General features: G+C 41.1%; 2 protein-coding genes across 4 annotated transcripts in view; both read left to right on the top strand.

Moving 5' to 3' along the window:
• Window positions 1-4,208: 4,208 nt before the first annotated feature.
• Window positions 4,209-18,865, top strand: YIPF4 (Yip1 domain family member 4). Its single transcript, XM_064708741.1, has 6 exons — window positions 4,209-4,538; window positions 8,051-8,204; window positions 10,874-11,045; window positions 13,193-13,270; window positions 14,955-15,068; window positions 16,236-18,865. The coding sequence occupies exons 1-6, from the start codon at window positions 4,454-4,456 to the stop codon at window positions 16,371-16,373; spliced, it is 741 nt and encodes a 246-aa protein (XP_064564811.1). The 5' UTR covers window positions 4,209-4,453; the 3' UTR covers window positions 16,374-18,865.
• Window positions 18,866-20,445: 1,580 nt separating this feature from the next.
• The window catches only part of BIRC6 (baculoviral IAP repeat containing 6), a 175,687-nt gene continuing 169,585 nt past the window's right edge, over window positions 20,446-26,547 (top strand). For all 3 annotated transcript variants that reach the window (XM_064708739.1, XM_064708740.1, XM_064708738.1), the window contains exon 1: window positions 20,446-20,752. In XM_064708739.1, coding sequence (XP_064564809.1) covers window positions 20,518-20,752 — 235 coding nt within the window. In that variant the 5' untranslated portion in view covers window positions 20,446-20,517. The remainder of the gene's footprint in view (window positions 20,753-26,547) is intronic.

The following is a 26,547-nucleotide window of genomic DNA, read 5'->3' as shown; positions in this document are numbered from 1 at the left end:
GATGGTAACTTTAATTCATAAATGAGATGTTTATTGTGGGACTTTGATATCAAGACTAAACCCAACAGTCATATTGTTCCAAGATGCCAGGCGTCACTAATTTGAGCAGCCCTGACTCAAGCAACTGGATACAGTGAGGCAGGTCCAAAGAGAAGCTCTAACAACCCTAGATGCAAATTCAAAAGCCATTTCAAAGTGGATGATTTATATTATAACAATTAACCTAATCTGATATTACTCTGAGACATAAGGAATAAAACTCCACAGCAGTCTGCCTACTTGCCCCTACTTGGCAGTTGGCTCCAAATTTCCCACAGAAATCAGAAGATGACTCTTAACATCAGTGGTTTTTGACTTCCTTTTCACACAGTAATTATTACAATATGTTTTGGAATTCACATAATGCATGATTCTTGAATGTCTAAAATTTAAATCAAACAGGAGCCTTTCCTAATGGCAGACAGGTTGTATTTGTGATGATGCAAAAAGGCATTTTTATGCAGCACAGCTTACTACAATCTGTTGAAATGCTTCCTTTCCCTTTCCACCATACAGTAAGCCAGAGGGAAAGCAAAGCCCCACTGGTGGTAGGAACGAAGACAGCATTTGGCAATAGTTAAAATACATGGAAGGATGGCTGTGTGCAGAGAGCTGTAAAGGCACCCTGAACTTCAACAGACCCAACAGAACACTTTATGATTACTCACATATTTATATGTGGTGTGGGCTTTAATAACTAAAGGCAGTTTATTCAGCTGGTTTCAAGCTCTTCTCTCTCTCACACACACACCCCCAGGAAAAATCCCAGAATGGAACTCCGGACAAGGGCTGATCTGGAAAAAGCGGTGCTGGAGTGCCCTCCGCTGGCACAGCTCAGGCAGGGGATAGAGGGTTACTCCTCTGTAGTCTGAAGGGAGGGAGGCTGAAAGGAGGAGAGCAAAATCTGAATATTTGAGCAAACGCTGAGAAAAGTCCAGAGGGTTTGGATCAGGTGGATTTCTTGATCCTTCACTACTCAAGTATGACAGAGCATCTGGAAGAGCAACTCTTAAAAACCTACTCACTGTTATTTTACATAGGCATAGGCAGAACATCTATCCTTTGTGTCCTTCAGTGTCTGTTTGATGTGAAATTCCATCTGGATCTCAGCTGGTCAGAAGATCCCTAGAAAAGGAAATAATTAAAGCAAGTTTTCTTGTCCTATCAAGATTATTTTTAAAAGTAGATAATGAATGATAATTAATGTCTTTATACATAGTCTATTGAAAGCAGAGAAATCAAATTACTTAAGTGCTTGCGCTCATACAAAGATCTCAGTCAGAATCAGAGAATGAGAAAACACAGAAAATATTTCCAAATAGTGAACAATATCTTGTCTTTTCTAGGTACCAGCAGTGTCACAAAATTGTCTCCTGCTTCACATCAACCTACGTGTATTTCACCTATACTTAGAAAATGGCACAGCACATGCATAGCACAGGGTCCAGTGCATGAAACCATGAAACAAAGAGAGACAGAACTAGTCACCCAGCCTGTCATGCAGCCTCATTTGTCACTGCTCCTTTTCAGCACACTAATAAAACATGCATTTGTGACTCATCTTATTGCATAATATTCTGTCATTAACTACCATTGTCCAAGTTTCCTCCTCAAAGCTGATTCAGAGTGATATTTCGTCTCTTTCTCTTTTGTCTCCTCCGACCCTCTTACAGTGCTCTGAGACTACTCCTTTTGTTTATCAAGAGGTACACTACTTTTGAGCCCCTAATCACTAAGTTTTGTTCTAGCTTTGTATACTGTTGATCTCGTTAGGAGGCAAGTACTAAACAGCTTAAAATTCTATTTCAATAAATAAGAATTGTAATGAGCCAAGTGAAAGGTTTGCTTTAAGTGCAAGCAATTCCTTGACATGGTATTCTTTGTTGCCATCCCTATATGTAGTTGAATAAAAAGAAAAAATAAAACCCAGCAAACAAAAAATAAAAACCACAAACTAAGAAAGGAGTTTAAGCTCCAGAGAGGGATCTGGACAGGCTGGATCAGTGGGCCAAGGCCAATGGGTTCTGCACTTGGGTCCCAACAATTCCTTGCAGTATTGTATTGCTTGGGGAAGAATGTTTGGAAAGATGCCCGGGGGAAAAGGACCTGGGGGTGCAGCTTGACAGTGATGTGCCCAGAGAGGCAAGAAGGCCAAGGGCATGCTGGCCTGTGTCAGCAACAGTGTGGCCAGCAGGAGTGGGGATGGTTCCACTGTCCTGGGCACTGGCGAGGCCACACCTCAGGTGCTGTGTCCAGCTCTGTGTCCCTCACTACAAGAAGGCCATTGAGGCACTGGAGCGTGTCCAGAGAAGGGCAACAGAGCAGGTGAAGGGTTTGGAGCACAAGTCCTGTGAGGAGAGGCTGAGGGAGCTGGGGGTGTTTAGCCTGGATTAGAGCAGGCTCAGGAGTGACCTTATCACTCCTACAGCTCCTGAAAGGAGGGTGCAGCCAGGTGGGGCAGCCTCTTCTACCAGGCAGCCAGGGACAGGATGAGAGGAAATGGCCTCAAGCTGCACCAGGGGAGGTTTAGATTGCCTAAAGGAAGAATTTCCTCCCTGAAGGCATGGTCAGGCATTGGGACAGACTGTGCAGGGAAGCAGTGGAGTCACCATTCCTGGAAGCATTCAAAAAAAGAGTAGTTGCGGCACGTGGGGACATGGTTGAGTGGTGGACTTAGTGGTGTTAAGGTAATGGTTAGACTTGATCTGATGTGTCTTTTCCAGCTTAAATGGTTCCATAATTCTATGATTTCATTATTTGAAATTTGTCCAATAATAGACCTGTCTGGCATCCTCTGGAGGGCAGATTCCAGAAGCATTCAAGACATCCCAGCAGCAACAGGAAACAGCACACTCATAGCACTGTAGTTAAATATAATAATAGACTCATGGAATGTCTCAAATTGAAGGGATCCAAAAGGATAAACAGGTCCAATTCCACCTCCTTGCAGAAAACTGTATGACTAAAAGTATTATCCAAAAGCTCCTTGAATTCTGACAGGCTGGCTGTAACTGAAAAAAGAGAAAGAAGCCTATTGCAAAGATCTTGTACCACATAAGAAAAAGCTAAGAAAATGAGGTGTTCTTAACGGATGTATTGACTGCTCACCTTTTAAAAGGGAAAATCTGACAATACAAGTATCTGTAGGGGCATTTTGTACTCTTAAGACAATTTTTGATTTAAAAATAGGTTATGTGCAAATATGGGTGATTTTTTCCTCTACTGCAAAGAAACTGATAATTGTTGTAAAATGTCTACAGAGAATCTGAACCCGAATTGTATTTGATATACATGCAAATTTGAGTGATCCTTGGATATGGCAAAGTAGGAACTTGGAGTCATGTTCTTTCCTTAAAAAAAAATTGGGCTTTACTTGTTAAAAATTTTTAGTGATGGACCTTGCAGATTTCCTTTAATGGGGTATATATGAAAAAGAAAGTTCCTTCTGTACATCAAACCACTGTTCGAATGCTATTTCTGGACCTGCAACTTTTCCAATTTATAATACATTTATATTTATATCTCATGGCACTTAATGAGATCTATGTATGAAATGGAATCAAATGTATGTAGCACGAATGCCACATTTAAGCCTGTTTCCTCGAGATGTCAGGCAAAAAGTGTGTCCTCTCAGAATAACGGTTGGTATTTAGTAGGGAACCAAGGGATGGATTTACCCTGTCTGGGAGCTTTTCTGCTAAGTCATTGAACACAGGAAAAGTGAGGTCCCACTTTCCGAGTGTTCAAAGCAGAGACCACAAACAGAGCCAGTGTTTGTCTTTTTATTATAACAGGGATTGGCAACATCTCAACTGTATTATTTTAGAATTTCTTCAGGGGAGGGGGAGGGAGGGAGGGAGGGAGGAGAGGAAGGAAGGAAGGAAGGAAGGAAGGAAGGAAGGAAGGAAGGAAGGAAGGAAGGAAGGAAGGAAGGAAGGAAGGAAGGAAGGAAGGAAGGAAGGAAGGAAGGAAGGAAGGAAGGAAGGAAGGAAGGAAGGAAGGAAGGAAGGAAGGAAGGAAGGAAGGAAGGAAGGGAAGGGAGGGAGGGAGGGAGGAAGGAAGGGAAGGAAGGGAAGGGAAGGGGAGGGAGGGAGGGAGGGAAGGGAAGGGAAGGGAAGGGAAGGGAAGGGAAGGGAAGTTCGGCCCCCGGGAGGAGCTTGGCGGCGGAGTGGAAGTGACCTCACTCCCGGGAAGCTCCGGGATCCACTCAGCGCTGGGGCACTGGCGGCCAGTGCGGCCGCGCCTTGCGAGCAGCCAATGGCAGCGGCGGCGCCGTTTGTTGTCGCCCCGTGAGGCGGCTGCGCTCTGGGCTCGGTGCCGCCGCCGCCGCCGCCGCAGGAGGGACGCGGGAGGCCCCAGGCCCCGGTAGCCGCTCGCCTCTCGCCGGCCCCGCAGCCCCGCGGAGGGCGGGGAGATGCAGCCCCCGGGCGCTCAGCAGCCGCCGCTCTACGCGCCCAGCAGCGGGGACTTCACCTTCGTCTCCTCGGCGGACGCCGAAGGTGAGCGCGGGGCCGCGGGCAGGGCCGCGCTCGCTGTCCCGAGGCAGGGGCTGGGCCGGGCCCCGGGGGAACGGGCCGCTCCCGGGCCGCGGAGACAGCAGGGCCCTTCCCTGCTCTCCGTGCCGCCGGCCCCGCGGTTGGTGTCGTGGCTGGGGGCGGAGCGGGGTGGCCGAGCTGGCCGCTGCCCTGGGGCCGCTGCCGCGTCCGCGTCACGGGAGCAGCAGCAGCAGCAGCGTGGCAAAGGCGGCCGTGCCCTCCGCGTGCAGCTGCTCTGGGAGCCGGGGCCGAGTGTCCCGGCTGGGTGACATAGCCGTGAGCACTGTCACTGCCCGCTCCTCTGGCTCCCGAGCTGCTGGAGGCCGCTCTGTTGTCCTACCGAAGCTTGTGTCGTTGCTCACGTTTGCTGTAATGTGCCGAAGTGTCTGCGCCGTGTCTCACTGCGGCACAGTCATGGAGCAGAAAAGGAGGCCGTGTGTGTCATTTAGGGAGCGAAGCATGGCCTGTGCCAGACTGCTGCACAAACAGCAGTGCTGTGCCAGCGTGCCGTGAGGATGTGCCTTCAGACTTCAAAAATGAACATGCAGGAGTCAACATCGTGCAAACTTACTTTGTTGGAGAATGTTTTTTTGGTCTCTACCCATTTAAATAACAAGGATTCTATTTCCATGTGTGGATTTAGTTACTCTTAAAATTGCGGCTAAGGAATCATATAAATCCTCACTCATGTGTCCCACCCTGGAAAGGAATTGCTGAAATAGAGAAATTACTGTAGAATACCTGTTCTTTAGTGAACTTCACAGTCCTTCTGAAAAGAAACACAAGCCAACAGTACTGTTGTAGCTGTGGGTTTTTTTGTTGCTGAGGTTTTTTTTTTTTTTTGCTGGTTAGTTTTCCTTTGTTTTGGTTTTTTCTTCTTTTTCACCTTGGCCTGAAAAAGGATCCATCTATCTCTGAGCAGAAGCTCTCTGCTTCTTCTCTGGAAGTATTTGTTGGGCAATGCTGAACCCAATCCAGTAAAACCACCTTTCTGGTAGGTTGTGTTGAATCACACTTGGCTCTGTGTTTTTTATGAACACAAGCAAGATGTGATCTCCTGTGTGTTCAAGTGTAGTCCTGTCCTTAAAGTGCTGGATAGACCTACCCTAGCAAAGAAAAAATAAGCAAAATTAAGCATCTTGATATTTTAAAATTGAAATACTATGCATAGCACTCTAATTTTTGCATGTTTCCCAAATCCCAATCCATATGAAAAAACTAAAAATGAGCTGTACTGTTTCCCCACCTTATTTCTGTGGGAGCTGTATGGAAGAAAGCTGGAGAGATGTTCACAATTAGGTCACCAGACAGAGTAGAAAGAGCCTTCTGTTTGGGGTTTTGCTTCTTGTACTGTTTTCTTTTTTCAAAATTAAGCGTCAAGACTGTTTTGAAAGCTGGTTTTCTACAATGCTTTGTTGAAATGAGGTATCTGAGAGACTTTGGGTTTGCTTCTGTTGTGTTCAGCCTGAGACAATAGCAATGAAGACACCCAGATTCTCACTAGGAACCACCAATGTCATCAGTTCTTGGCGGATTTGCCAGTTGCCCTGCAGTTAAACATCTCATTCAAAGAAGAGGAGGTGACCAATCCCTTTTCCCCTCGGTTTCTGCAGCTTTTGTCTTGCAAAACAGACTTAAGGTCATGTTATTAGATTTTATAATTCAAAAATGTGGTTGCAGGTATCCATGGACTGCTTAAAGAAGTCTTGGTAAATACAACTTGTGTAGAAGTTTCCATGCCTCAGGATGGATTGTTAGTGGTCCCTGAGAAAGGAGAAATACATGGCTGGTGGGACTGCTGTGCTTGCTTCTTTTGACTCCTGCATTTATGCACAGAGTAGCACTCCTTGCAAAAAAGTGTTATCTTGTAGCAGAAACAAATAATAACATTATATATATATATGTTTATATATATATATATAATGTTAATGTTATTAAGACAATATATATTATATATTAATAACATGAGGGTTCCCCAATCAAGAGAAAACTTCTGAGGTGTCAGCTTGATTAAGGCATTAAGATTTTTCTTTTTTCCCCCCTCTGTAAACAGCAGAGGAAGGCTTTGCTTGAGTCTGGTGAGAATGGTGTGTGCGTGCTGGGATTGGGAAGAGCAAAGAGAAATTCCTGCTTTAAGTTACAGTGATCTTTACCAGGGTCCTGTGCAGATGGTGTTCCAAGAATCAAAGGAGTGGATCAGTAACTCTCATGATTATGAAATAGTTGAAAAGCTTTTGTGGAGAAGCTGGAATCTGAGTGGCCCAGCAAGCTGGTCTGGGAAGGACAATTCTGTTGAATTAACTGCGATACTGAATGATCAATGTTGGCTGAAGACATTGAGATTCTGTTGCTGTACAAGTTGTTTCTATGACACTGTAATATTTCCAAAGTGGATGTTGCAAATGTAATCTACAAACGTGGCCAGACGTGCCTCTGTGAGTGTTTCAGAAGTACTTGCTGTAGTTAGGTGTTCTGGGAAATTTGTGCTGAGGAGCTTTAATGTGTGAAAAGCACACAATGATGATAAGACAAAAGATACTTTCTTTACCTCTCAATATATTTATAACAAGCTTGTGCAAAATATTTACACATTTCTGTTTGGATTTTTCTTTCTTAGCAGATAATGGAAATCCATTATTTCCTAAAGAAATAATTACTCCCTTCTTGTGTATCTTTTTCTTTCATCAAGTTGCTTAATTTATTTTCCTATACTATTTTTTATTTTCTGTCCATATATAACTGAATAAAATGGGCAAAAAATTAATATTTATTGGCAATTTTGCCAAAACCAACCAGAACATAGATAAATTGTTCTTTGTTTTGCTTAGTACTGTGGTAGAGAAAGATCATAGTATATCAAAGAGAAGTTGTATAACTGTTTAACTTCTAATTGTCTAGAGCCTAAGGATCTATGATAGCATTCTTTCTCTAACTTTTTCAGCTGCATTAAAGGCAGACTATGAATTAAAACATCTTCAAATTTTTTCCTTTTATGAAAAATTTGACATAAAAGCAGAGAGTGGTTTTGGCTGAAACAATGCCACTATTAAAAAATGGGTGCCAAAAGAGGTAGAGTATGATCAGAAAAAAATTATAAATAATCCACAATGTATAGCATGGTGAGACTGTCATTGGTGTCCTCCTTTTGTGCCTTCAAACACTTAATGATGAAGCACAAATGGAAGCTTTTCTGTTGTACCACAACACTGTGTCATAAAACAAGAGTCCCACCTAAAAGCTAAAACCTGGTATTTGAGGCCTAACCCAACATTGTTACTATTGCAACAAAACCATCAGTACACTTTCAAATTATGTATCTGTGAAAGTATAACTTTCTTTTGTAACTTTGACTGTTTTATGGTCATGACCAACACAAGTAGCTTCCTATGTTTGTTGTGTATCTTCCAGTACTTTTAAAATCAAATGGCTTTTGGCAAGACATAAGAAGGTCTATATTTTTCTCCCTTTTTCTTTAGATCTTAGTGGCTCCATAACAACTCCAGATGTTAAGCTGAATCTTGGAGGAGAATTCATCAAAGAATCTACTGCAACTACATTCCTAAGACAGAGAGGATATGGCTGGCTTCTGGAAGTGGAAGATGATGACCCAGAAGATAACAAGCCACTCTTGTATGTTGTAATTATTTCTGGGTATCTATCTTTATTAGCTGTGTAGGGAAAAGAAACAACTTGTAGTCTCTGATTGTCCCACAGCCTTGTGCTGTGACTAGAATTCTGTTTGACAAATTACTCGAGCAATGAGTGTTTTCTGGTGCAAGAATGAAAACATTGTTTCTGTTATGGATTCTAATCTTCATAAGTATACAGCCTGTATGGCTTTTCTGTTTTTAACTGTTGATCTTGTAATGATTTTTTAAAAAAGAGACTGTATTCTTTGTATCTTTTGCATTCATGTTTCTGGATATTGTGAAAGAATCAAAGACTAAGAGAACCCCATGGGAAGACTCCTGCTGAGTAAATGTCAGTCAGTTCTGTCAGTTATTCTGAAGCAAAAGCATTGTGAATCATGGTTGTTACAGTAGAGATGTTAGAAGCAAGGTAGCACAAACTTTATAATCTTTATGCTGCCTTTTACTATAAAGCTAGATTAAAAGGGTGCTAGTGCTGAAGGACAATAATGTCCTTAGAACTGGAAGTCTCTCATCCATTGCTCTGTTCCTAGAAACCTGGCTGGCTGAAGAAAGTTTGTATCTTAATGTTATTACATTGAGAGTCAGGCAGCCTGGTCCTTGTTCTGCACCCAAGCAACTTCATTCTCATTGTCTCAGTGTTTTCCTGTGAATTAAACATAATGATGCTTTAAAAAATTGAAGTGAGACAGAGAGTACTCTGTAGAGCTCAGATGAGAGTGTTGGGAGACAACAGATATCTGGAGAGCTTAATAATGACAGTGCTACTTGAGAACTGGCTTAAATTAAAGTGTGCAGAAGTAGGTCCTTGTGTGAATGTCTGTTTTGTGAACCTCTAACTTTTAATTAAGAAACAAACTTGTGTAGTGAGGTTACAACATAGGAATTCTGACTTTAGTGTAATTTTGTTGTTTTGATTATTCCCAGAAATGTGTCATAATGAATTCTTACAATCTGAATCCTGTTAAGGATTGAAACAACAGCAGGCTGCTAAGGGAAGTTCACCAACGCAGGGCTACACTGCAAATGTTTTGTTCAATAAAGTAAAATTATTTTTTTCTACTTTCTCATTGGGCAGCCTTACTCCAGACACTTATTTCTTGATACAGCTACCATCACTTTCTGGTGAGGTAGCTGTCAGCTTCATGCAAAAGACAATTTATTCACATGAGAAGCTGTCAGAAGCTGTCAGAAGACCTAGACAATGAGAAATAATTATTTCCATGTAGCAAATATTTGTATTACACAGTCTACAGAGTAAAGTATAGGTCTGCTACATCCTTTTTAGATAAATGGTAGCAAATAGATGCTTCTAGTCTGTTCTTTAATTCAGGGATGGTTAAAGAGCAATTTTTGTTACTTAGTCATCAGTTAGTAATACCACTTATAAAGTAGCTTTAGTAATAATAATCCAAATATTGCCTTGAGGGATTAAATTAACACTATTTAATTTTTTTTTAGACAGAATTTGTGATGAATCACATCTTTGCATTTTTTTCTCACATCACCTTTTCTGAAGAAAAAGCCAAGAAAACAAAGCCTTGGACAAAACCTTCATAAATGGACTTAGGATATAATTCTGCATTTTTCTTCACTATGTTCTTAAATGTAGAGCAGTTTGTCTGCTGGAAGTGTCCTGCAACTCTTCAGAGTTCCTCAGTCATGACTGAGGCTCTGCACCTAAAGAAGTGGAATTGCCCATTACGTGGGAAGTGTGATTCCTTTCCCCTGAGGCTAGAACAGTCAGGGCAGCCTGTCCCAGCTGAGAGAGAGTCCTGGGCAGAGGAGTCTTCTGGCCAATTTGTATCTGCTTGCAGAGAGTTTGTAACAGGAAGCAGAGAAGGCAATGAGAGAAGGGCAAGATCTGTTGATACATGTTGCAGCTAGTTCAAGTGACTTTTATTTATTTTACCCATAGTGGACACAAGCCAGAAATTGAACAATAGGCATAAACTGGTCTGTTCAAAACTACTGTTCCTGAAGGAAACTAAACTCCATTTTCTTTTAAAAAATTAGTTTTACATGATGTATTTGGAATGGTTTAAGATTAGTGAATGTAATGGTGTTCTTTCTTGCAGAATTTGAAATAAAATATTTTCATAGTAAGTGTGCTCATGGCAAACTGCTTGGCATAGGAACACACAGACATTCTCTATGTGTGCATGTCTTTGACTTGTAGTTCCAATGACACAAATGTGTCACATGTCCTAGTGTGTCCAAAAAACCCCTCCTATCTTGATGCAGACTCTCAGGGTATCAGAATCAGAATGGTTTGGGTTGGAAATGACCTTAAAGATCATCCAGTTCCACCCCCCTGTCTTGGGCAGGGACACCTTTCACCAGTTCCAGTAGCTCAGAGCCCCATCCAGCCTGGCTGGGGTATGCTATGTATGTTTGCTGTTGTCAGTCATGTAATTTGTTTTTGAGTAATTAAATAAATCTGTGTCCCACCAGTTACTGAATGCAGCATGATGTTGTGGTGTTGCTTTACTGTGGATAAACTGTTCCTTTGCTAGTTGTGGCTTCGGAAAGCCTTGTGGCTGACAGGAGACTTGCTCTATAAATCTCCTGTTTGCCCCTGTACTTATTTTTTTAGTTTTATTTCATTACTGAGCTGTATAGTAATGCTCACTTGCTTTACAATTTCAGGGAAGAACTCGACATTGATCTGAAGGATATTTACTACAAAATTCGATGTGTGTTGATGCCTATGCCATCTCTTGGGTTCAATAGGCAGGTAGTGAGAGACAATCCAGACTTTTGGGGTCCTCTGGCAGTTGTCCTCTTCTTCTCAATGATTTCATTATATGGACAATTTAAGGTAGGTATAAATCTTCTGCCTAAAAAAAATCTGAACTAAATTTGGGGATGTGATTGCTAAGCAATTTGCATTCTTACGTAGGTAGAAATTCTTTTTTTCACATACTAATGTGGGGCATTTCAAGTGCTGTTTCTCAAGTTAATGTGTAGAAAGACAGCAGTTAGGAATGTATTAAATAGCCCACGGGTAAGTTAATCATGATGAAATGTCAGGTTTGTTTTTATACAGTAAAACAAAGGAACAATGTGGTTTCTAGAGGAACCAGATTGATACTAATGGGTTTATAGTCATATTAGTGAATCTTTCCATTTTAATTGTGACCTTTTGTTAACTTGCATTTTATTACTAAAAAATGTTAGCAAAAAGCACTTCTTTGGATGGCATGAATTCTAATTTCCTGACAAATAAAGCTGCTTATTTAATTCATGCTATATGGCTGCTGTTATCTGGTGTATTTAATCTTCATTAGTGATGTTTGCTATTTTGCCCTCCCTGCTCAGTTACAATCAAATAACTTTCCTCTGGTCAATAGACTTTTCCATAATTCCTTTTGAACTCCAGGGTGAATAGCTACTCAGAGGCATTGTGCATATGTAATTGTCATAAACACTGTTAGCTTTTTTCTTTATGTTCTGATTAAAATAAAGAAGTGTTATCATTGATAGTAACAATTTGTGTATAAGCCTAGGTGCTCCTGCATTGGAAATCTTTATGACTAAATGTGTGGTTACAGTTGTTATAAATGTGACCAAGTATGGCAATGAGCTGTAAGTAAACCAGCAGGATGAGCTTATGCAAGGATTCTTGTGAATGGTGGGGTAAAATCATTCCCTTTGGGACCTCTGGCTTCCATATGGCATACCAAATGCTGACTAAGAATTCACTCTGAGTATCTTGTCTCTATGAGGCTTGAAGTGAGTAGACTAAACCACTTTATTGTTCATGACTTCTGGGTGGACCACTCACCTGTCTCCTTGGCAAAGCAAGGACCATTCCTTGACCCTGGGACAGATGAACCACCTCCTGTACAGGAGCACTGGGTCTCGTGTTTCTTAGGAGCAGAGGGTACACCATATGGATGCAGGAGTGCTGAATATGTAGAAGGAGGGCAAGCTAGCAGCCAGCAACAGGATGACTGACAGCAGCTGGACCAGATGAACCCAAAGGTGGGCTCTAAACTGGAGAGAGATGAGCACTTCTGCTCCAAGACTTTAAACTGGTCCTCTTCTTAGTCAGCAGAGGAAAATAGGAAGTAAAAAAAGGCTATGTGCTATTTTCACAAATAGAATAAAGCCACTTACATTGTTTTTAGTGCTGCTGTGATTTTTATCTGGTTTTTCCAATTTCATTCTTCTGGAAATATGGAATTTCCAATTAAGCAAAGTATTGAACTGAGTACTGACTTAATTTTTTAAGTTCAGTCATTGTATGTTTGGAAATACGTAGACTGGACTTAGACTGTTGTTTCCTTCTAAAAAGTTGTTTCAGAAAGGAGAGCTTTCCTTCTGGTCCTCCCAGTGGCTCAACACCAAAACCAGCTAAGTTAACTTGAAGGATTTTTTTAAGCCAGAGAATGATTTTAGTATTTTTTCTGTAGTTTAAGAGCAGTACTATGAAAGAAGCAAGAAAAAATAATGACAGACTTGGTCTCAGGAATCTGAGGCTCTTTATTAACTTCTCATCATCATCAATTTCCACTGAGAAGTAAAGTCCTATGTCTTCTGAGCATTCTCAGTTTGAGTAGAGGATAAAGTGGCATCTTTATAAGTGAAAGGAGAATTCCAACTGCTTGTATTGGTTGGGCTGACTTTTAAAAACTGTTTGAGCCCATATTTTGTAATAGGTGGGATATGAAGACATTTAGGGTAGTTTTAACTCAACTTCCTACTCCTGTTACAATACTTACAGACCACATTGCACATGCATTCTTTGTATACCAAATTTACCATTAATGTGATTCTGTAAATGTAACTTCTGAACTTCATTTGTTAATTACACTCTGATACTAAACACTGTTCTTGCCACAATTCAGAATTCAGTTTTGCATAATAAAATCCTTGATTGCAGTGAAAGCAATTATGGAAATTCATTTTCCTTTTTCACAATGACAATTACTCATATAAATGAATTGTTCTTTATCTCTCAAGGTTGTTTCTTGGATCATAACTATTTGGATATTTGGATCCTTGACAATTTTTTTACTGGCCAGAGTTCTTGGAGGAGAAGTAAGTACCTGTATGTGAAAAGGATGTAGAGGGAGGTAATGTAAAGTCTCTTGACAGTGTTTTTCAGCAGTAGCTGGCTTTTCATAGTGCTTGGGTTTGGATCTTGTAGCCAGCTAAGAATGGATGCAGTTGTTAAGTGTAAAGTCAACATTTCAGGTTTTCAGTCTCCAAAATGAAGTCTAAAATACAGATATCACCAACTAATCTCTTGGTGCAATGGATGGTGTGCTTGCTTCCAGATTAACAGTCTAGAAATTTGTGCTGTGAACCCAGGAATTCTAGCAGCTTCCTGTGATCCAGAACTGAAGTCCATTCTTGAGGGAGAAATGCTTTCAAGTTTTTGGTCACTGGACTAAATGGAAACTTTTTTTTTTAAATGGGGTGCTAACAGCAGTCAGATGTCATTGTGTGTAAAGCACCTGCCAGTCTTTGTTTTCATCCCTGGCCTGATGCAGGTCAAAGCCATCAAAGTATGAAAGCCAGGGCATGTTTCTCAACTGCAATGCCAGCTGGAGTTGTGGCCTGCATCCCTTCCTCCAGCTGCTTGCACCAGCAGGGTTGGAATAGCTGCTTGAACTGTTTACAAATTGACTTATTAAGCAATTCAGGTGTAAGCAACAAAAAATGACTTAGAGCAAGGTCCTCCAACAGCTGCAGTGGAACGAACAGTCAGGAGACTAAAATTTCTTTAAATGGATCTGCAGCATAAAATGCATTGAACTGTGTAGTTGGGAAGAACTAAATATTCAGTGATGCTTTATTTTTATACTTTTACTATGGATATTGCATTAATGATGCACCAGTATTGCAGAGGTCCTATGTTGTTTACTTTAATTTTTTAAAATTTTTCTTTAAATCGTAATTGTTAGAGTCTTCTCTTTTGAATGCTGTTGTGAAATAAAAAGTTTTTTATAAATGTGATTGCATGGTATTTTTCTGCATTTTAACGCAACCCAGAGGCCCCTAAACCAATCTGGTTTGTGGCTCAAAATGGGAAATTATCAGATGTATAAACTGGAGAAAAAGTATAGATTTGCAGATCTTGTCAAGAAGGATCATCATCCACAAGAAAATGCTTGCAAGATGCCACCACTTTTCCTGTTAAATCCAAGAAACCTAGCTGGGCAAGATCATTTCAGACCACAGTAGGGGAAAATCAGACATTTCCTTCTGAAGCTAAAGGTCGTTATGGAAGTACTTGGAACAACTCTGTTCTAGATAGTTACAGTAAATTGAAGCTGGAAATCAGAATTCTGTGCCTTACAGGGATCAAGTTTTAACTCTTCCGCTGACACTAAAAACATTCATGTGCTTTATGTATTTATGTATAATGGATATGAGTATGTTAATGCAGAAAATTATGTATTTGCTGCTTTTGACAACCAGGAGTACAGCTGGTCCTTGAGAGATCTGTTGCAGTTCTATGCTCCTGGGTATCATATGTAAATGCTTCCTTTGAAAGTGATAGTTTACAGGTTTTTGGGGAAGAAAAAGATAACGTATTTCTAATTTTAGAGTTTAGCATACAAAACCAATTTTTATACTAGCAAGCCACCTTTAGCTGAAATTTCATGAGTATAACACATTATAATCGTTATTGATAGTGTTATAACAAGAACAAATTTTATTTGGTGACAGAGATTGAGTACTGCAAAGCTTATTTTTATGTGCTTGAAAATTTCAGGTTGCTTATGGCCAAGTGTTGGGTGTAATAGGATATTCCCTGCTTCCCCTCATTGTCATAGCACCTGTACTTTTGGTGGTTGGATCATTTGAAGTTGTTTCTACACTAATAAAAGTAAGTTCTTATAATCTATTGAGAATTTAGTTATTTTTAAGTCACTTTCTTAACACTTCAAGTACTCTACTCAGGAAAGCATAATGATGTGTCAAAATTTTCAGAACTACAAAGTGAGCTCTGTGATCCTTTTGGTTAGCATGGTGGAAAGTGAATGGGGTTTTAAATGTTGCATTTGAGTGCTTGGGAATATACAGTGCTGTTGCTATAACAACACCTGTTGTTACTAGAGTAGCTTGTATTTAAGTATTTTGCTGTGCTCTAATAGTTGCATTACAAAAAAGATGGGATTCTCATGTTGACAAGAGAATGCATAATTAAACCTCAGAATGAAGAATGTGAAAATAAGCTCTCCCTTCCCCCATGATCCAGATTATTTTTAGTCACTGCAGCATGAATATGATGTTAGTCATTGTTCTGAGACCTCCCCATAGTGGTAGCAGTACAAAGCTCTCCATACCCTTTGCAGAAGAGGTAAGGATTGTTCTGATTTGGAGAGGGGGAATGTAAGGCACAAAGAGTAGCCTGCCTGATACCACCTGCTGCTGGACACCTTTTATGGAACCAGAAACATTCCCTAAAAGATCCCAGAACAACATAACGCTCTTCAACACTTTCAGTACCTCTTGAAACCCTTTAAGGTAGCCTGTGAAGTTACTGCTGAGCCTGGGAAGGTTAACTGATAAAATTCTGTTACGAGTTAAGCTCTACACTTTCTGGAGGTTTGTTTTGTTGATTTCAGTGTTTCTGTCCCTATAGCTTGCTGGCAGACAGTATAATTGAAGTGCAACTAGAGTTATGATAAGTAACAAAATTGCTGTATTTGAGATTTGATAATCATGGATAATTGATAAATGATAGAATGTAAATCATTAACTTGCTAGTTAACTAATAAATAACTTCAAAATAAATATACCTTCATGAAACCTCTGTTACTTGATTACTACTAACAGCCTCATGTTAGCTTCAGGGTGAATCTCTGCAAGGTTCTTATCTTTGCACCACTAGTGTAAATGAAAATGCATTACAAGCCCCATGGCCAAAATTTCTTGGGCTGTGACAAGCACTACTTCTGTAGCTCCCTCTTCTGAGGGAAGTGATTTTTACTGTGGTATTTGGAGAGACTTTCTTGTGGTGTCAGCTAAGACTGTTCATCTTCTTTTTCAGTTGTTTGGAGTCTTCTGGGCTGCCTACAGTGCTGCATCATTACTAGTTGGAGAAGAATTCAAGACCAAGAAACCCCTTCTAATTTATCCAATCTTTTTATTATACATTTATTTTCTGTCCTTGTATACTGGGGTGTGATCTAGTGTAAGATGTGGCCAGAAACCTTATTTCAGTCACTTGCAGACTGATAACGTGTGGGATTAAGAAGGCTGGAGATAACACAAGTGACTGTTTTGTATGCAGTTGTCGAGATGTTTTAAGATGGAAGAGCATATTTGTGTATATTATTTAATGAAGCAATTGTAGCTATATAGATTTGTATCAAAGTTCTAGGTTTGTTTAAGACTCTTCAGATTTTAATGAACAAAATAAAAGAACCTTGTGTTTTATAACAAAGCGTAGCAAAACTGCAACTCAATACCTGTGCCAAAAGCACTGGGACCAGATTACTATATTCAAGAATTAAAAATGAGAAGTTAACTGTTAACAATCTCAAAGTGCAATTTTTCCTTTAAGCTTAAACACAGCTGGCTTTTTTTGGCACAGCAAATTCTGTAGATAATATATATTTATGAAACAGTCCTGATTGTTCACAGAATAGTCTGTATAATCAAGACAAAAAGATACTACTTTTAATTTAGTGCCTCAATTGCTGTGATTTGGCTGTTGAGTTTTTATAAATTCCAATTTGTTTTCAAAACATGTATATACTGTGTATTTTGTATCTATGGCTTGTGTGTACCGTAAATACTCCTTGGTTAAGGATGTATATTGGGTTTTTAAAAATTGAAGATACAAGTATTTGAAGTTTTCATTTACTATCTCTGACCAAAGGAGCAAGATACTTACCGTGTGACATAATTAATTAAAGTGCATATTTAGAGAATCAAATTATTTTACTTAAAAGTATAAATTTACAGAGAAATGGGTGACCACCTTTCTCAACTCTAGTGCTGGCCTAATGTTGGAGAGAAAAAAGATGATCTATCAAATTTGTGTGATCTTTAAACAATGTTATTTTATGATGACAAAATAAAAATATTGCTTCCCTAACTATGTTTTACAACATCTTGCTCTGTTTTGCTTTTAATAGCATGGTATTTAACATGCTTTTTTTTTTTTTTTGCCAATACTGTTAATCCCCTGTAAAGAGAAATAAGAAAGATTTGTAATGCCAGATTCTCCCTCCACTAAACAAGGCAGAGTTACAGCCTTAGTAACAGTTAGAGTCTTGCTAATTTTGACTCTCCAAGGATTATGTAATAATGTGATGACATGTTAAATATTTCCTGTGTACTGTGTTGATTGCTTATGTAATGGTCCTTATGGTAATATTTCTTCACAAGGGAAGTCCACTGAAGTTCACTTTGTATGGTACTAACATAGGCATTTGCAATCTTCAGGATTTAGAATCAACAAATAGCTCTGAAGGTTTGGGGTTTTTTTTCTGGCAACAGAAAAAAAGCATTTCCCATTCTTCCCTCTCCATCCTTTTTTTTAATGCTACAAATAAAAATCAGCCATGACAAGGTCATAGCAAGGGCTGTCTTGGATCCCTGATGGGCATATTTCCATATCAGAACTGTAATTTTTAAGCTTTTTAGACTGTGTAACTAGCCAGGTTGGTAATTTATTTTTACCAGTCATTACTGATGCAAAATACGTAATTAAATTCCAGCTCTCCCACAAACCTTTAGCTTACTCAGTCTGCTTTCCTGGCTGATTCTTGTGTTATTTTCAAACAGAACCGCTTGAAGTTACTGCTGGACATAAATTGTAGTGTAATACTTGGGCTTGTAATATATAAAAAGAGAAAAATTGGTAGAGTGATTGACTTTTCATCTGATTTTTTATTTCTAAATAAGTTGTGGTTGAATTAATGCAAACTTGTACTAAATCAATTTATACCAGCAGCAGCTAAATTCTTACCTACAAGTGTTTTGAGACATTCTTAAAGAGACATACCACATTCTTAAAAAAAAAAAAAAAGGAAGTTCCAGTGTATTTAAAAAAAAGCATAATAGCTTTGGAATCTTGCATGATAATCTGGTTTTACCTCCTTTTTCATGACTTACATTTCTTTTTTTAACAGGAATATCCAACTGTTATTGTAAGAGTGCACCCAGCTCCTGTGAATGCATTTAACTTCTGTCCCCACAAAGGTGAAGGGCAAGAACACATTTAGGTTTCTAGGCTGTCAGACAGCTTTAAGCTTAGTTCCTCTTTGCATAGTGGTCATGAGGTGTGCTGTGCAGCTGAACTGACTATGAATATTGAAAGGATGCAAGAATGTTCTATTGAATCTCCAAATACCTGCCTTTCCAGTAATGCTCTGTGAAATTTATGGTTGGAATTTTAACTGTTCCCTTCCACAGACTTGGCACATGTGTAATATGCAATGTAGATAATGCACTTAACATAGTACATATTTTGTACCCAATTGCAGATTTGCACCTTTTAAACTTAGTATTTTTAGGGTCACTTTTTGCATATATTGTGCAAGAAGCATACAAACAGCTCTCAAATTATTCTGATAGTTTGTAATAACTGCATTCAACAAACTCATATTTTTAGATGAGGTATGTGTGTAAATACAAGATGTATTTTATAAAAATTTTGAATTAAACTTGTTTACAGAATCTATGAAGCTCATTTATATTTACTGACTTAATGCTGAATAATTCATATTGATGAATTAGGACACATCCATGTTCCTGTGCATGCCACCAATATATTGATGCTATATACCAATAGCTTTAAGGCTATAAATAAGTTTTTGTGATAATCAACATACTACTTCAGTCTGTCAAAACTGGAAATTTAGAGTACATCCATCTAGCAAAAAATTGCCTTTCTAAGATGCAGCACCTCATTTTGTGGTGGTGGCATGGATATCACACCTTGGTGAGACATGCATTTTGAATGATCTCTGGAGAGCAGCTAGATGTACATCTTGTTTCCTCTTCTACCCATCAGACATAGTTGGCTGTTTATCAGAAAAATTATACTTACTTAGAAAAGTTGATGGAATCAATTGTTGAGACAACATACAGATTGAGATCTGCTGTAATTTTATCATTACCCTTATTGGTGTTTAATGTTTTGCTCTCATGCAGCTGCTCATTTTGTTCTCAGGACAATTTTGATTAGCCTTGGTGGCACACATGCCCATGTGCGTTTGGTTTGGTTTCCTTATTTTTTCTTCACACACTGTATTTCTTTAAAAAAATCCCTGCTAGAGCAGCCTGTGCTAATGGGTGTGCTTTTAATAAAAATATTCTGTAGAAAACTTTGTATTTGAAAATTAGCTTTAAGACCATCAGTAGCTTAAAAGCTTTGTGTAACATGTCACTTAGATCAGATAAAGCCTGTGGCAGATAAAGTAACGTTGTACAGGTAGGCTGAGCTCTACAAACGGAATTGGTGTTTAGTCGGTGAAAAGGGAAAACCTCCACAAAATACAAAATACTTCATTAAATTCAAGTCATTTTTGAAGCACTGTTCCAGAGCAGAATGCTCTCGTGGGTGCAATGGCTCCTGCTCCGGGCCCGGGCCCAGGGCCAGCCTTTCCAAGGGCAGCGTGCCTTCCGGCGGGCAGGGGCATTGTGGCATTGTGCCTTTGTCCCTCCGTACCGGCGCTGCGGCCACGGACACCGGGGCTCTCTGGCACGCCCGGGATCAAAAACACAACCGGTGTGGGAGTCGGGCTATGAAACACAAACCCCCGCTCCGCTTTCCCTGAGGCGGGGGCGGCGAACGCGCTCGCCCATATACAACCCAAGTTTTGTCCGAAGCAGTAATGACACGGCAGCGGCGAGGGCGGGGATCGCCGCCTCGGGCCGGGATCACCGCCCCGGGTCGAGATGGCCGGCGAGGGCCGGGACGGCCAGCGAGGGTGGGGATGGCCGGCGAGAGCAGGGATGGCCGGCGAGGGGGGATATGGCCGCCTCAGGCCGGGATCGCCCCGGGCCGGGATTGCCTCGGAGCGGGAGCACCGCGGGAACGGAGCCAGCGCGGGGTGGGCGGAGGTGGCGCGCATGCGCAGCCCCGCCTCTGCCCCGCCCCTCGCGGAGCGGCCCTTCGCCCCCGCCCCCCGGCGGGCCGCGGCCGCTCGGTTCCGCATCCGGCGCGGCTGTGTCACTTCCCGCTCACGCGGGCGCTCTCCCTTTCCCCCTCTCCCCGGACCCGGATGGTGACTGGCGGCGGCGGCTCCAGGGACTGTCAGTGAGCGGCTCTCCGCGGGCCTCTTGTCCTGAGGGCGGCGGCGGCGGCGGCCGCGAAGATGGCTGCGGCGGCCTCCTGCTCCTCGGCGGCGGCGGCGGCGGGGCCCGGTCCCGGTCCGGGCTCCTGCGAGTGGCTGCTGCTGCGGGACGGCTGCCTGCGCTGCGACGCCGACGGGCTCTGCAGCCTGTGCTACCACCCGGCGCTCAACGCCATCCTGGCCGTGACCGCGCGCGGCGCCATCAAAGTCATCGACGGCACCTCGGGGGCCACGCTGCAGGCGTCGGCGCTCGGCGGTGAGCGGGGAGCGGGAGCGGGGCCGAACAGGTGTCGGGGCAGCCTCGGGAGCGGGCCCTGCGTGCCGGAGGATCCCCTCGGCCTATTGTCACCCCTTTTTCTTTTTGTGGCCTCAAGGGCCTCCGTGCCCAGGGAGGTGGTGGAGCCGCCGTCCCTGGGGATGTTTAAGGAGAGCCTGGACGCGGCACTCAGTGCCTTGGGCTCGTTGATGTGATGGTGTTTGCTCACAGGCTGGACCCGGTGAATCTCAGTGGTTTTTTCCAACCAGAGCCTTTGGTTCTGTGTTCCTGCTCTTTGGGGCAGAGATGCTCATGTAAAAAGTGCCGAGGCCTTTTATTTCTGTAAGACATATTGGCATGGTTACTGAAAGATTAAATAGGGATGGAAGGCTGCGATGTATAGGGTTGTATTTTTTAATTTTGCTTTTGCAGGTGTTGTTGTGGATCATTGTAACGTTGAACCTTCCAAAGATTAGAAGCAGCATGTTAGGCAGGACAGGCATAGTTCTAATTCTTATTGATACGTGGTACTGAAATAATTTATTTATTGAGCCTTATTCTGCTTTTTAAAGAAGGCTTACTGCTTAAAAGTGCCATTTGTCCTATTCAGGCTCAGAATCCTTCTTGAAGTTGTTTGGTGATACTTTTTTGTATGTGTTTGAATAGTTCTTCAGGCTGTTGACTCTCTTGACTGTCTCTGCTGGTAGTAACCATATCCCTGCTATTATGTTCAGGAGGCATGACTGTGTGCTGGCTTTGTAGAGGCTTAGCATCTCCGTAACTATGAAGCAAATTTATTTGTTGACCGTTAGTGTTTCTGCACTGTTAATAAACTAGCTCTGTAGAAAAAGACCTAAATGCCATTACCAGCTTTTGTTCCTTGTTCATGAATGGCTTTTAAACTGTGGCACTTGTCAGAATATTGGCGGTGGGTGGTGGGTAGGGCTGTTTGTCTCCTTGTGAGTCCAGCCCTTGGAATAGAAAGATAGGCTTCTCACCAGTTGTGTGCCTCCATGGTCAGGGTACTGAGCTGTAAGGTGCCTCCTTACAGCTGTGTGCTGCTAATGAGATGTTGCTTTGCTGCGTGGTGGTGGTGAAAGGTTGTTTGGTGCCAGAACGTGGTACAGTAATGCCAAGAACCACATGGGACTGCCATAGCCTAGGCAATATGTACACTTTCACCTTGAAAACCAGTAACTGTATTGCAAATGTCAAACTGAAGAGAACAGGACAAAAATTGCTGATTTCCTTTCGTAGCTCAAAGTTGGTACATTGTATGTAAAGGTTAAAGCATTTGGGGCACTTGAAAAAAAAAGTTTTGTGGAATTATTAAGAAGGTGCCAGCTGCTTTTGTTGTCAGTTGCTTGCATGGAGAATGAGGCTCTTGTGTGGTGTTTCCTGCATTGTTCAGATTTAGATCACTCTGCTTCTATAATTCCCTTCTACCATGCTGTCTCCTAAACTGCTTTTTTTATTAATAACTTTGCTTCTTTTCTTGAAGCTATTGCAGGAATTTTAAAATTGCTTTTAAGTTGTGGATGAAGAGGGCAGAAATAGAGGACTTAATTTGTAATTGGCTGTCTGTGTAGGAGATGTTTAATTCTCAGATACAGAAAAGGAAGTGATCTGTAAATCAAAGTGATTCTACAATTTGCTGTGATAGAATCCTTGCAAAGGATTTGACTCAGTATTCAAAATGCTAATGGAAATTCTCCCCAAAATAGTAACTATTTGAAAATAACATATTGCTTTGCTTCTGTTACGTACATTCAGTCATGTATACTTCCTTTAGTGTCAGTCTTCTCTGTGACAGCATGGCTGTAAAAGATGGGTTCTACTCCTCCTCACATCAAACAACAGAATTGCTTGCAATCTACCCAAATTTTATCTATGCAGTAGAGCTGATGATTTTATTACTGGGAAAAAAAATGATAACCTTTAGTTTGAAGAACTTTTAGATGAATTTTCTTATGGGTTCAGACCGGCATGCTGGTCAGAAATCTGGTGCATCTCAGCAGTTGGTGTCTGTGGTGGCTATCAGCAATCCTGTTCACTCTTTTTCTCTCTCTCTTGCGTCTTTGGGAAGAGGAGGAGAAGGGAATTTGGCTGCTCTCTGATGTCTGCCTGCACTGTACAGTGTGAGCTCTTTTAATGTAGGATAGTAGTAGCCAGACACTCAGACCTGTAGACCAACTCTGTCCATGCTCCCTCCCCTGCCATAAATGACAGGTCAGAGGATATTGTTGCTTCAGGGACTTCTGGTACTATAACTAAAAATAGAGTCTCTAGGAATTAAAACTGCTTCTCCTGGGAGACTGCTTGTCCTCCTTGGTAATTGAGGCTGCAGGTCTTCTGCCTTGCCAAAAGATTTATGTTGGACAGAAATGCTGTTGCTTGTTACTCAAAGAAAAACAAAATGTAGCAGACCTCTTTCTAGAAAGCAGAGCAAGGAAAAGATTCTCCTGTCAAGGCAGGATAGGGGAGGAAAGGAAACACCAGCAAGCCTCAGTGTGTTTTGTATTTGCAGTCACAGTTCACTGCGGAAATATATATTAAGCTTTGAGCTCATTCTCTGTGAAAAGATTGAACCTGTGGAATGCTGAATGTGGTAGAGCAGTGGAAGCTGCCTTGGAACAGAAATGCAGATTGCTCTTTGGTGTGTAAAAGAGCAAGGCAAAAGATTCACAGCCAGAAGACAGTCCAGTTCTAGATGGAGTCCAGACATTAGGATGTGGCCTGTGTGCTTTGGTTGCTCGTGTGAACTTCATTGATCTGATGTATGTGGTGATCCAGGGACTGTTCTTCTCAGCCCAGTCTGCAGGAATTCAGTTTGGATTGTTAGACCATGCTGAATCTTCAGCAGCTCTCTCTCTTGAAAGTGTGTTATCATCTTTAATCTGTTTCCAGCATGAGCCCTGTAGGCCTGTTCAAAGGACCAGGTGATCATTTGCAACAGCCCAGAGCGTGGCAGTGCATAAAAGTAGGGGGAAAATCAGGCACCACTAACGTTAAGCTCTGTCTTACCTGGTCATAAGATTGCCCTTTTTTTTCTGTCAAGACTGTTGCATGCACACTGTGCATTTCAGAGAACCAGACTGGAAGTGCAAGGACAATTCTTGTGATTTATGATGTTCTGCGTTTCTGTTTATTCGCTTGTAGTGGTTAGTCAGGACTGGTTTTGAATCTGTCACGCAAGTCTATCAAGTGCTTTATTTTCCCTCTTAGACATTTAAATATTTCTGTGGTTTCAGTTTCAAGTTGAACACTGGTAGCCAAAAAAGTATAAATGAAGAAACTTCAAATACAGCGCTAGAGATGAGCCTTTTCCTTGGCCACAGAAGAAGCAAACCAAAACAGCGAGACAAAAACCCCTGAAGAATCTAAACAAACTTCCAGATTAGTCTTGAGTGACTCTCTTAGTGTTCATAGAGGTGTTCAATTTATCAGTCCCTTCTATTTACAAATAAACCAAGAAAACTGCCTGAACTGGAAGAGTGCTATAACTCCCAGAGAAGCTTTAGTTTCTTATTCTTTAAAATAAGAAACTAAAAGTACCATCAGATGGACAGTGACCATCTTGAATGTTCCAGTAGGTATTTCTAGATTAATTTGATGTAGCAGTACCTTGTTTGCTAAAATGCACAGTGTTTTGTAGCTAAGGCCTTCTAAATTACTCTAGAGACCCTAACAGGAATCAAAACATAGGCTTCTGGATCTGTACAGGGAAGGATCTGTTCATGGTACACATACACCAGTTTCTGTAGGGGAAACAGAGCTTCTGCCTTATCATCAGAGGCCTCAAGGGCTGTTCCTCCATCAGAAGAATTTAGAAGTAAATAGATCTCAGCCCAGGAGGCTTACCTGTGCCAGCAAGTTCAACTCCATTGCCTGCCAGTGTTCCCTTTTGGGAAGTCTTGTTTTCTTCAGCTGTCTAAATTATGGTGCCTTGGAAATCTCTTAAGGGGTATCCAGATCTCTTTCTTTCTTTTCCATGTGATGCAGAAGGCAAAATAAGAGGAAAATACTCTCTTTTGCTACGTGGAAGTCATAGAGGGAATTTACACTTACAATAATATTTAGGGAGAAACTATTGGGATACTCTGTCATCCAATTCTACACTTGATCTATTTGAAGACACCGTCAACAGTTTCAGCTGTTTGAAGCTCACTGGTAGTACTGCTCAAGTTCTCCTTCATTCCTCAAAATTTGGGCTAGTTTCTTTCATCTTTTTGTTTCTTGTATTCTTTTGTTCCATTATGAAACAAAGATAATAATAATAATAATAAGCCCCTTGGTCTTAACAGAAAATTTCTCATCATATAGGGAATGTTGTCAAATCTAGTGATGTGCTACAGCCCACCTTGCATTTGAACATACTTGAGTGACTGCTGATCTGGGTGAAATGCTTTTTAAAGAGATAATTTCATTTATTTATGTGATCTTAAGATCATTCATGAGGTGCCTTAAGCATTTGAGAAAACAGGATAGGAGAAGTGTTAGATTTGAGTTCAGTGTTTTATACTGGCAGAGGCTCTAGACTACTGTGAGTTTCATTTGTTTGCAAGCTTAATCAGTGTGTCAGATATCCCTTACCTAGATATTCTTACTTACCTAGCATCTTGCCAAATTGTCAAAATGCTGTTAATCGATATTTCCAGGCTCTGGTGAAGCACATCTGGATTATCTTCTGCAGAAGCCAGAAGAGAGTAAAATTAGAGATCTTTTCTTTTCACCTAGCTTTAAAGGGATATTTGCATGTCCATGTTTCATGCAGGGATTCAGAAGTTCTAACAGGCAGCAGTGCAGGCATATGTTATGTTGCCAGGCATGATCACACAACATTTTTTCATTTTATTGACAGATCATTCATATCTGGACTGATGGATTCATGGCTGTCACTGCAACAGCAATGCAGTATTATTAAAGGTTGCAAAATGCTTTCATGTCAGATAATCAGAAATTTCCTAGATCTCAGCATATGGACTCTGTAAAAGGTTTTCTGCAGGAAGACAAATCCTGAAATGCTTCTTAGTGACTTGAGGAAGAAACACTGTGCTGAGATTTGTGTCAGGGATTTGAACTTTGACTGCCTGCCCTAATTGTCACACAGGTAGTTAAGGCATTTCTCGTTGATATGAAGGTTTCTCAGGGAAAAAACTGACTTTCACTTCAGTGCTGATTATTGTCCAGCTTTGGTCAAGACAGCTTTTAATATGCCTGTGTGATATGCTTCAGCTCAGCTCCCAGTGATGTTGTGTACTGTGTTGTGTAAGATGTAGAAGAAACTTGGCAAAAATATGTCCTGACAGATAACTGATAGTTCAAATCCAGAGCATTATGGAAAAAAGCAGGTGTATCTCTGTTGGACTTTAGTAATGAAAACATGGAGAAGGCTTTTACTCATTGCCCAGCCTAGTCATCTTTCAGGGCCTGATCTTTCACTATTCTGAACATGCTGCTGATCAGTGGTTTGGATCTAGCACACTCTTGTCCTGTAGTTGGTCCTTCCTGGCAGCCCACCACAGTGTTAGCTGGCCCAGTAGCATCACTTTCTGAGTCTTTAGTTACATTGTTTATAACTGTGTTTTTATGGTTGCTGTTGCACTGATATCCATAACTTAAGTGAAATAGAACATCTTAAATTTTATAAGATGGAGTGTAAGAAAAATCTGTCCTAGATGAAGATTCACCTGATTAGGTCTGATTTTTTGGTTTCAGGTTTTCTTTCCAAGTTACTTTCAAATCCCAAAACAAAGCTGTCCATCCTTGCTTTTACTAGCATTGTTTAATTTTCC

This window comes from Zonotrichia leucophrys, chromosome 3, assembly GCF_028769735.1.
Source record: "Zonotrichia leucophrys gambelii isolate GWCS_2022_RI chromosome 3, RI_Zleu_2.0, whole genome shotgun sequence".
NCBI classification, from domain to species: domain Eukaryota; kingdom Metazoa; phylum Chordata; class Aves; order Passeriformes; family Passerellidae; genus Zonotrichia; species Zonotrichia leucophrys.
This window is presented reverse-complemented; position numbering and strand designations above follow the sequence as displayed.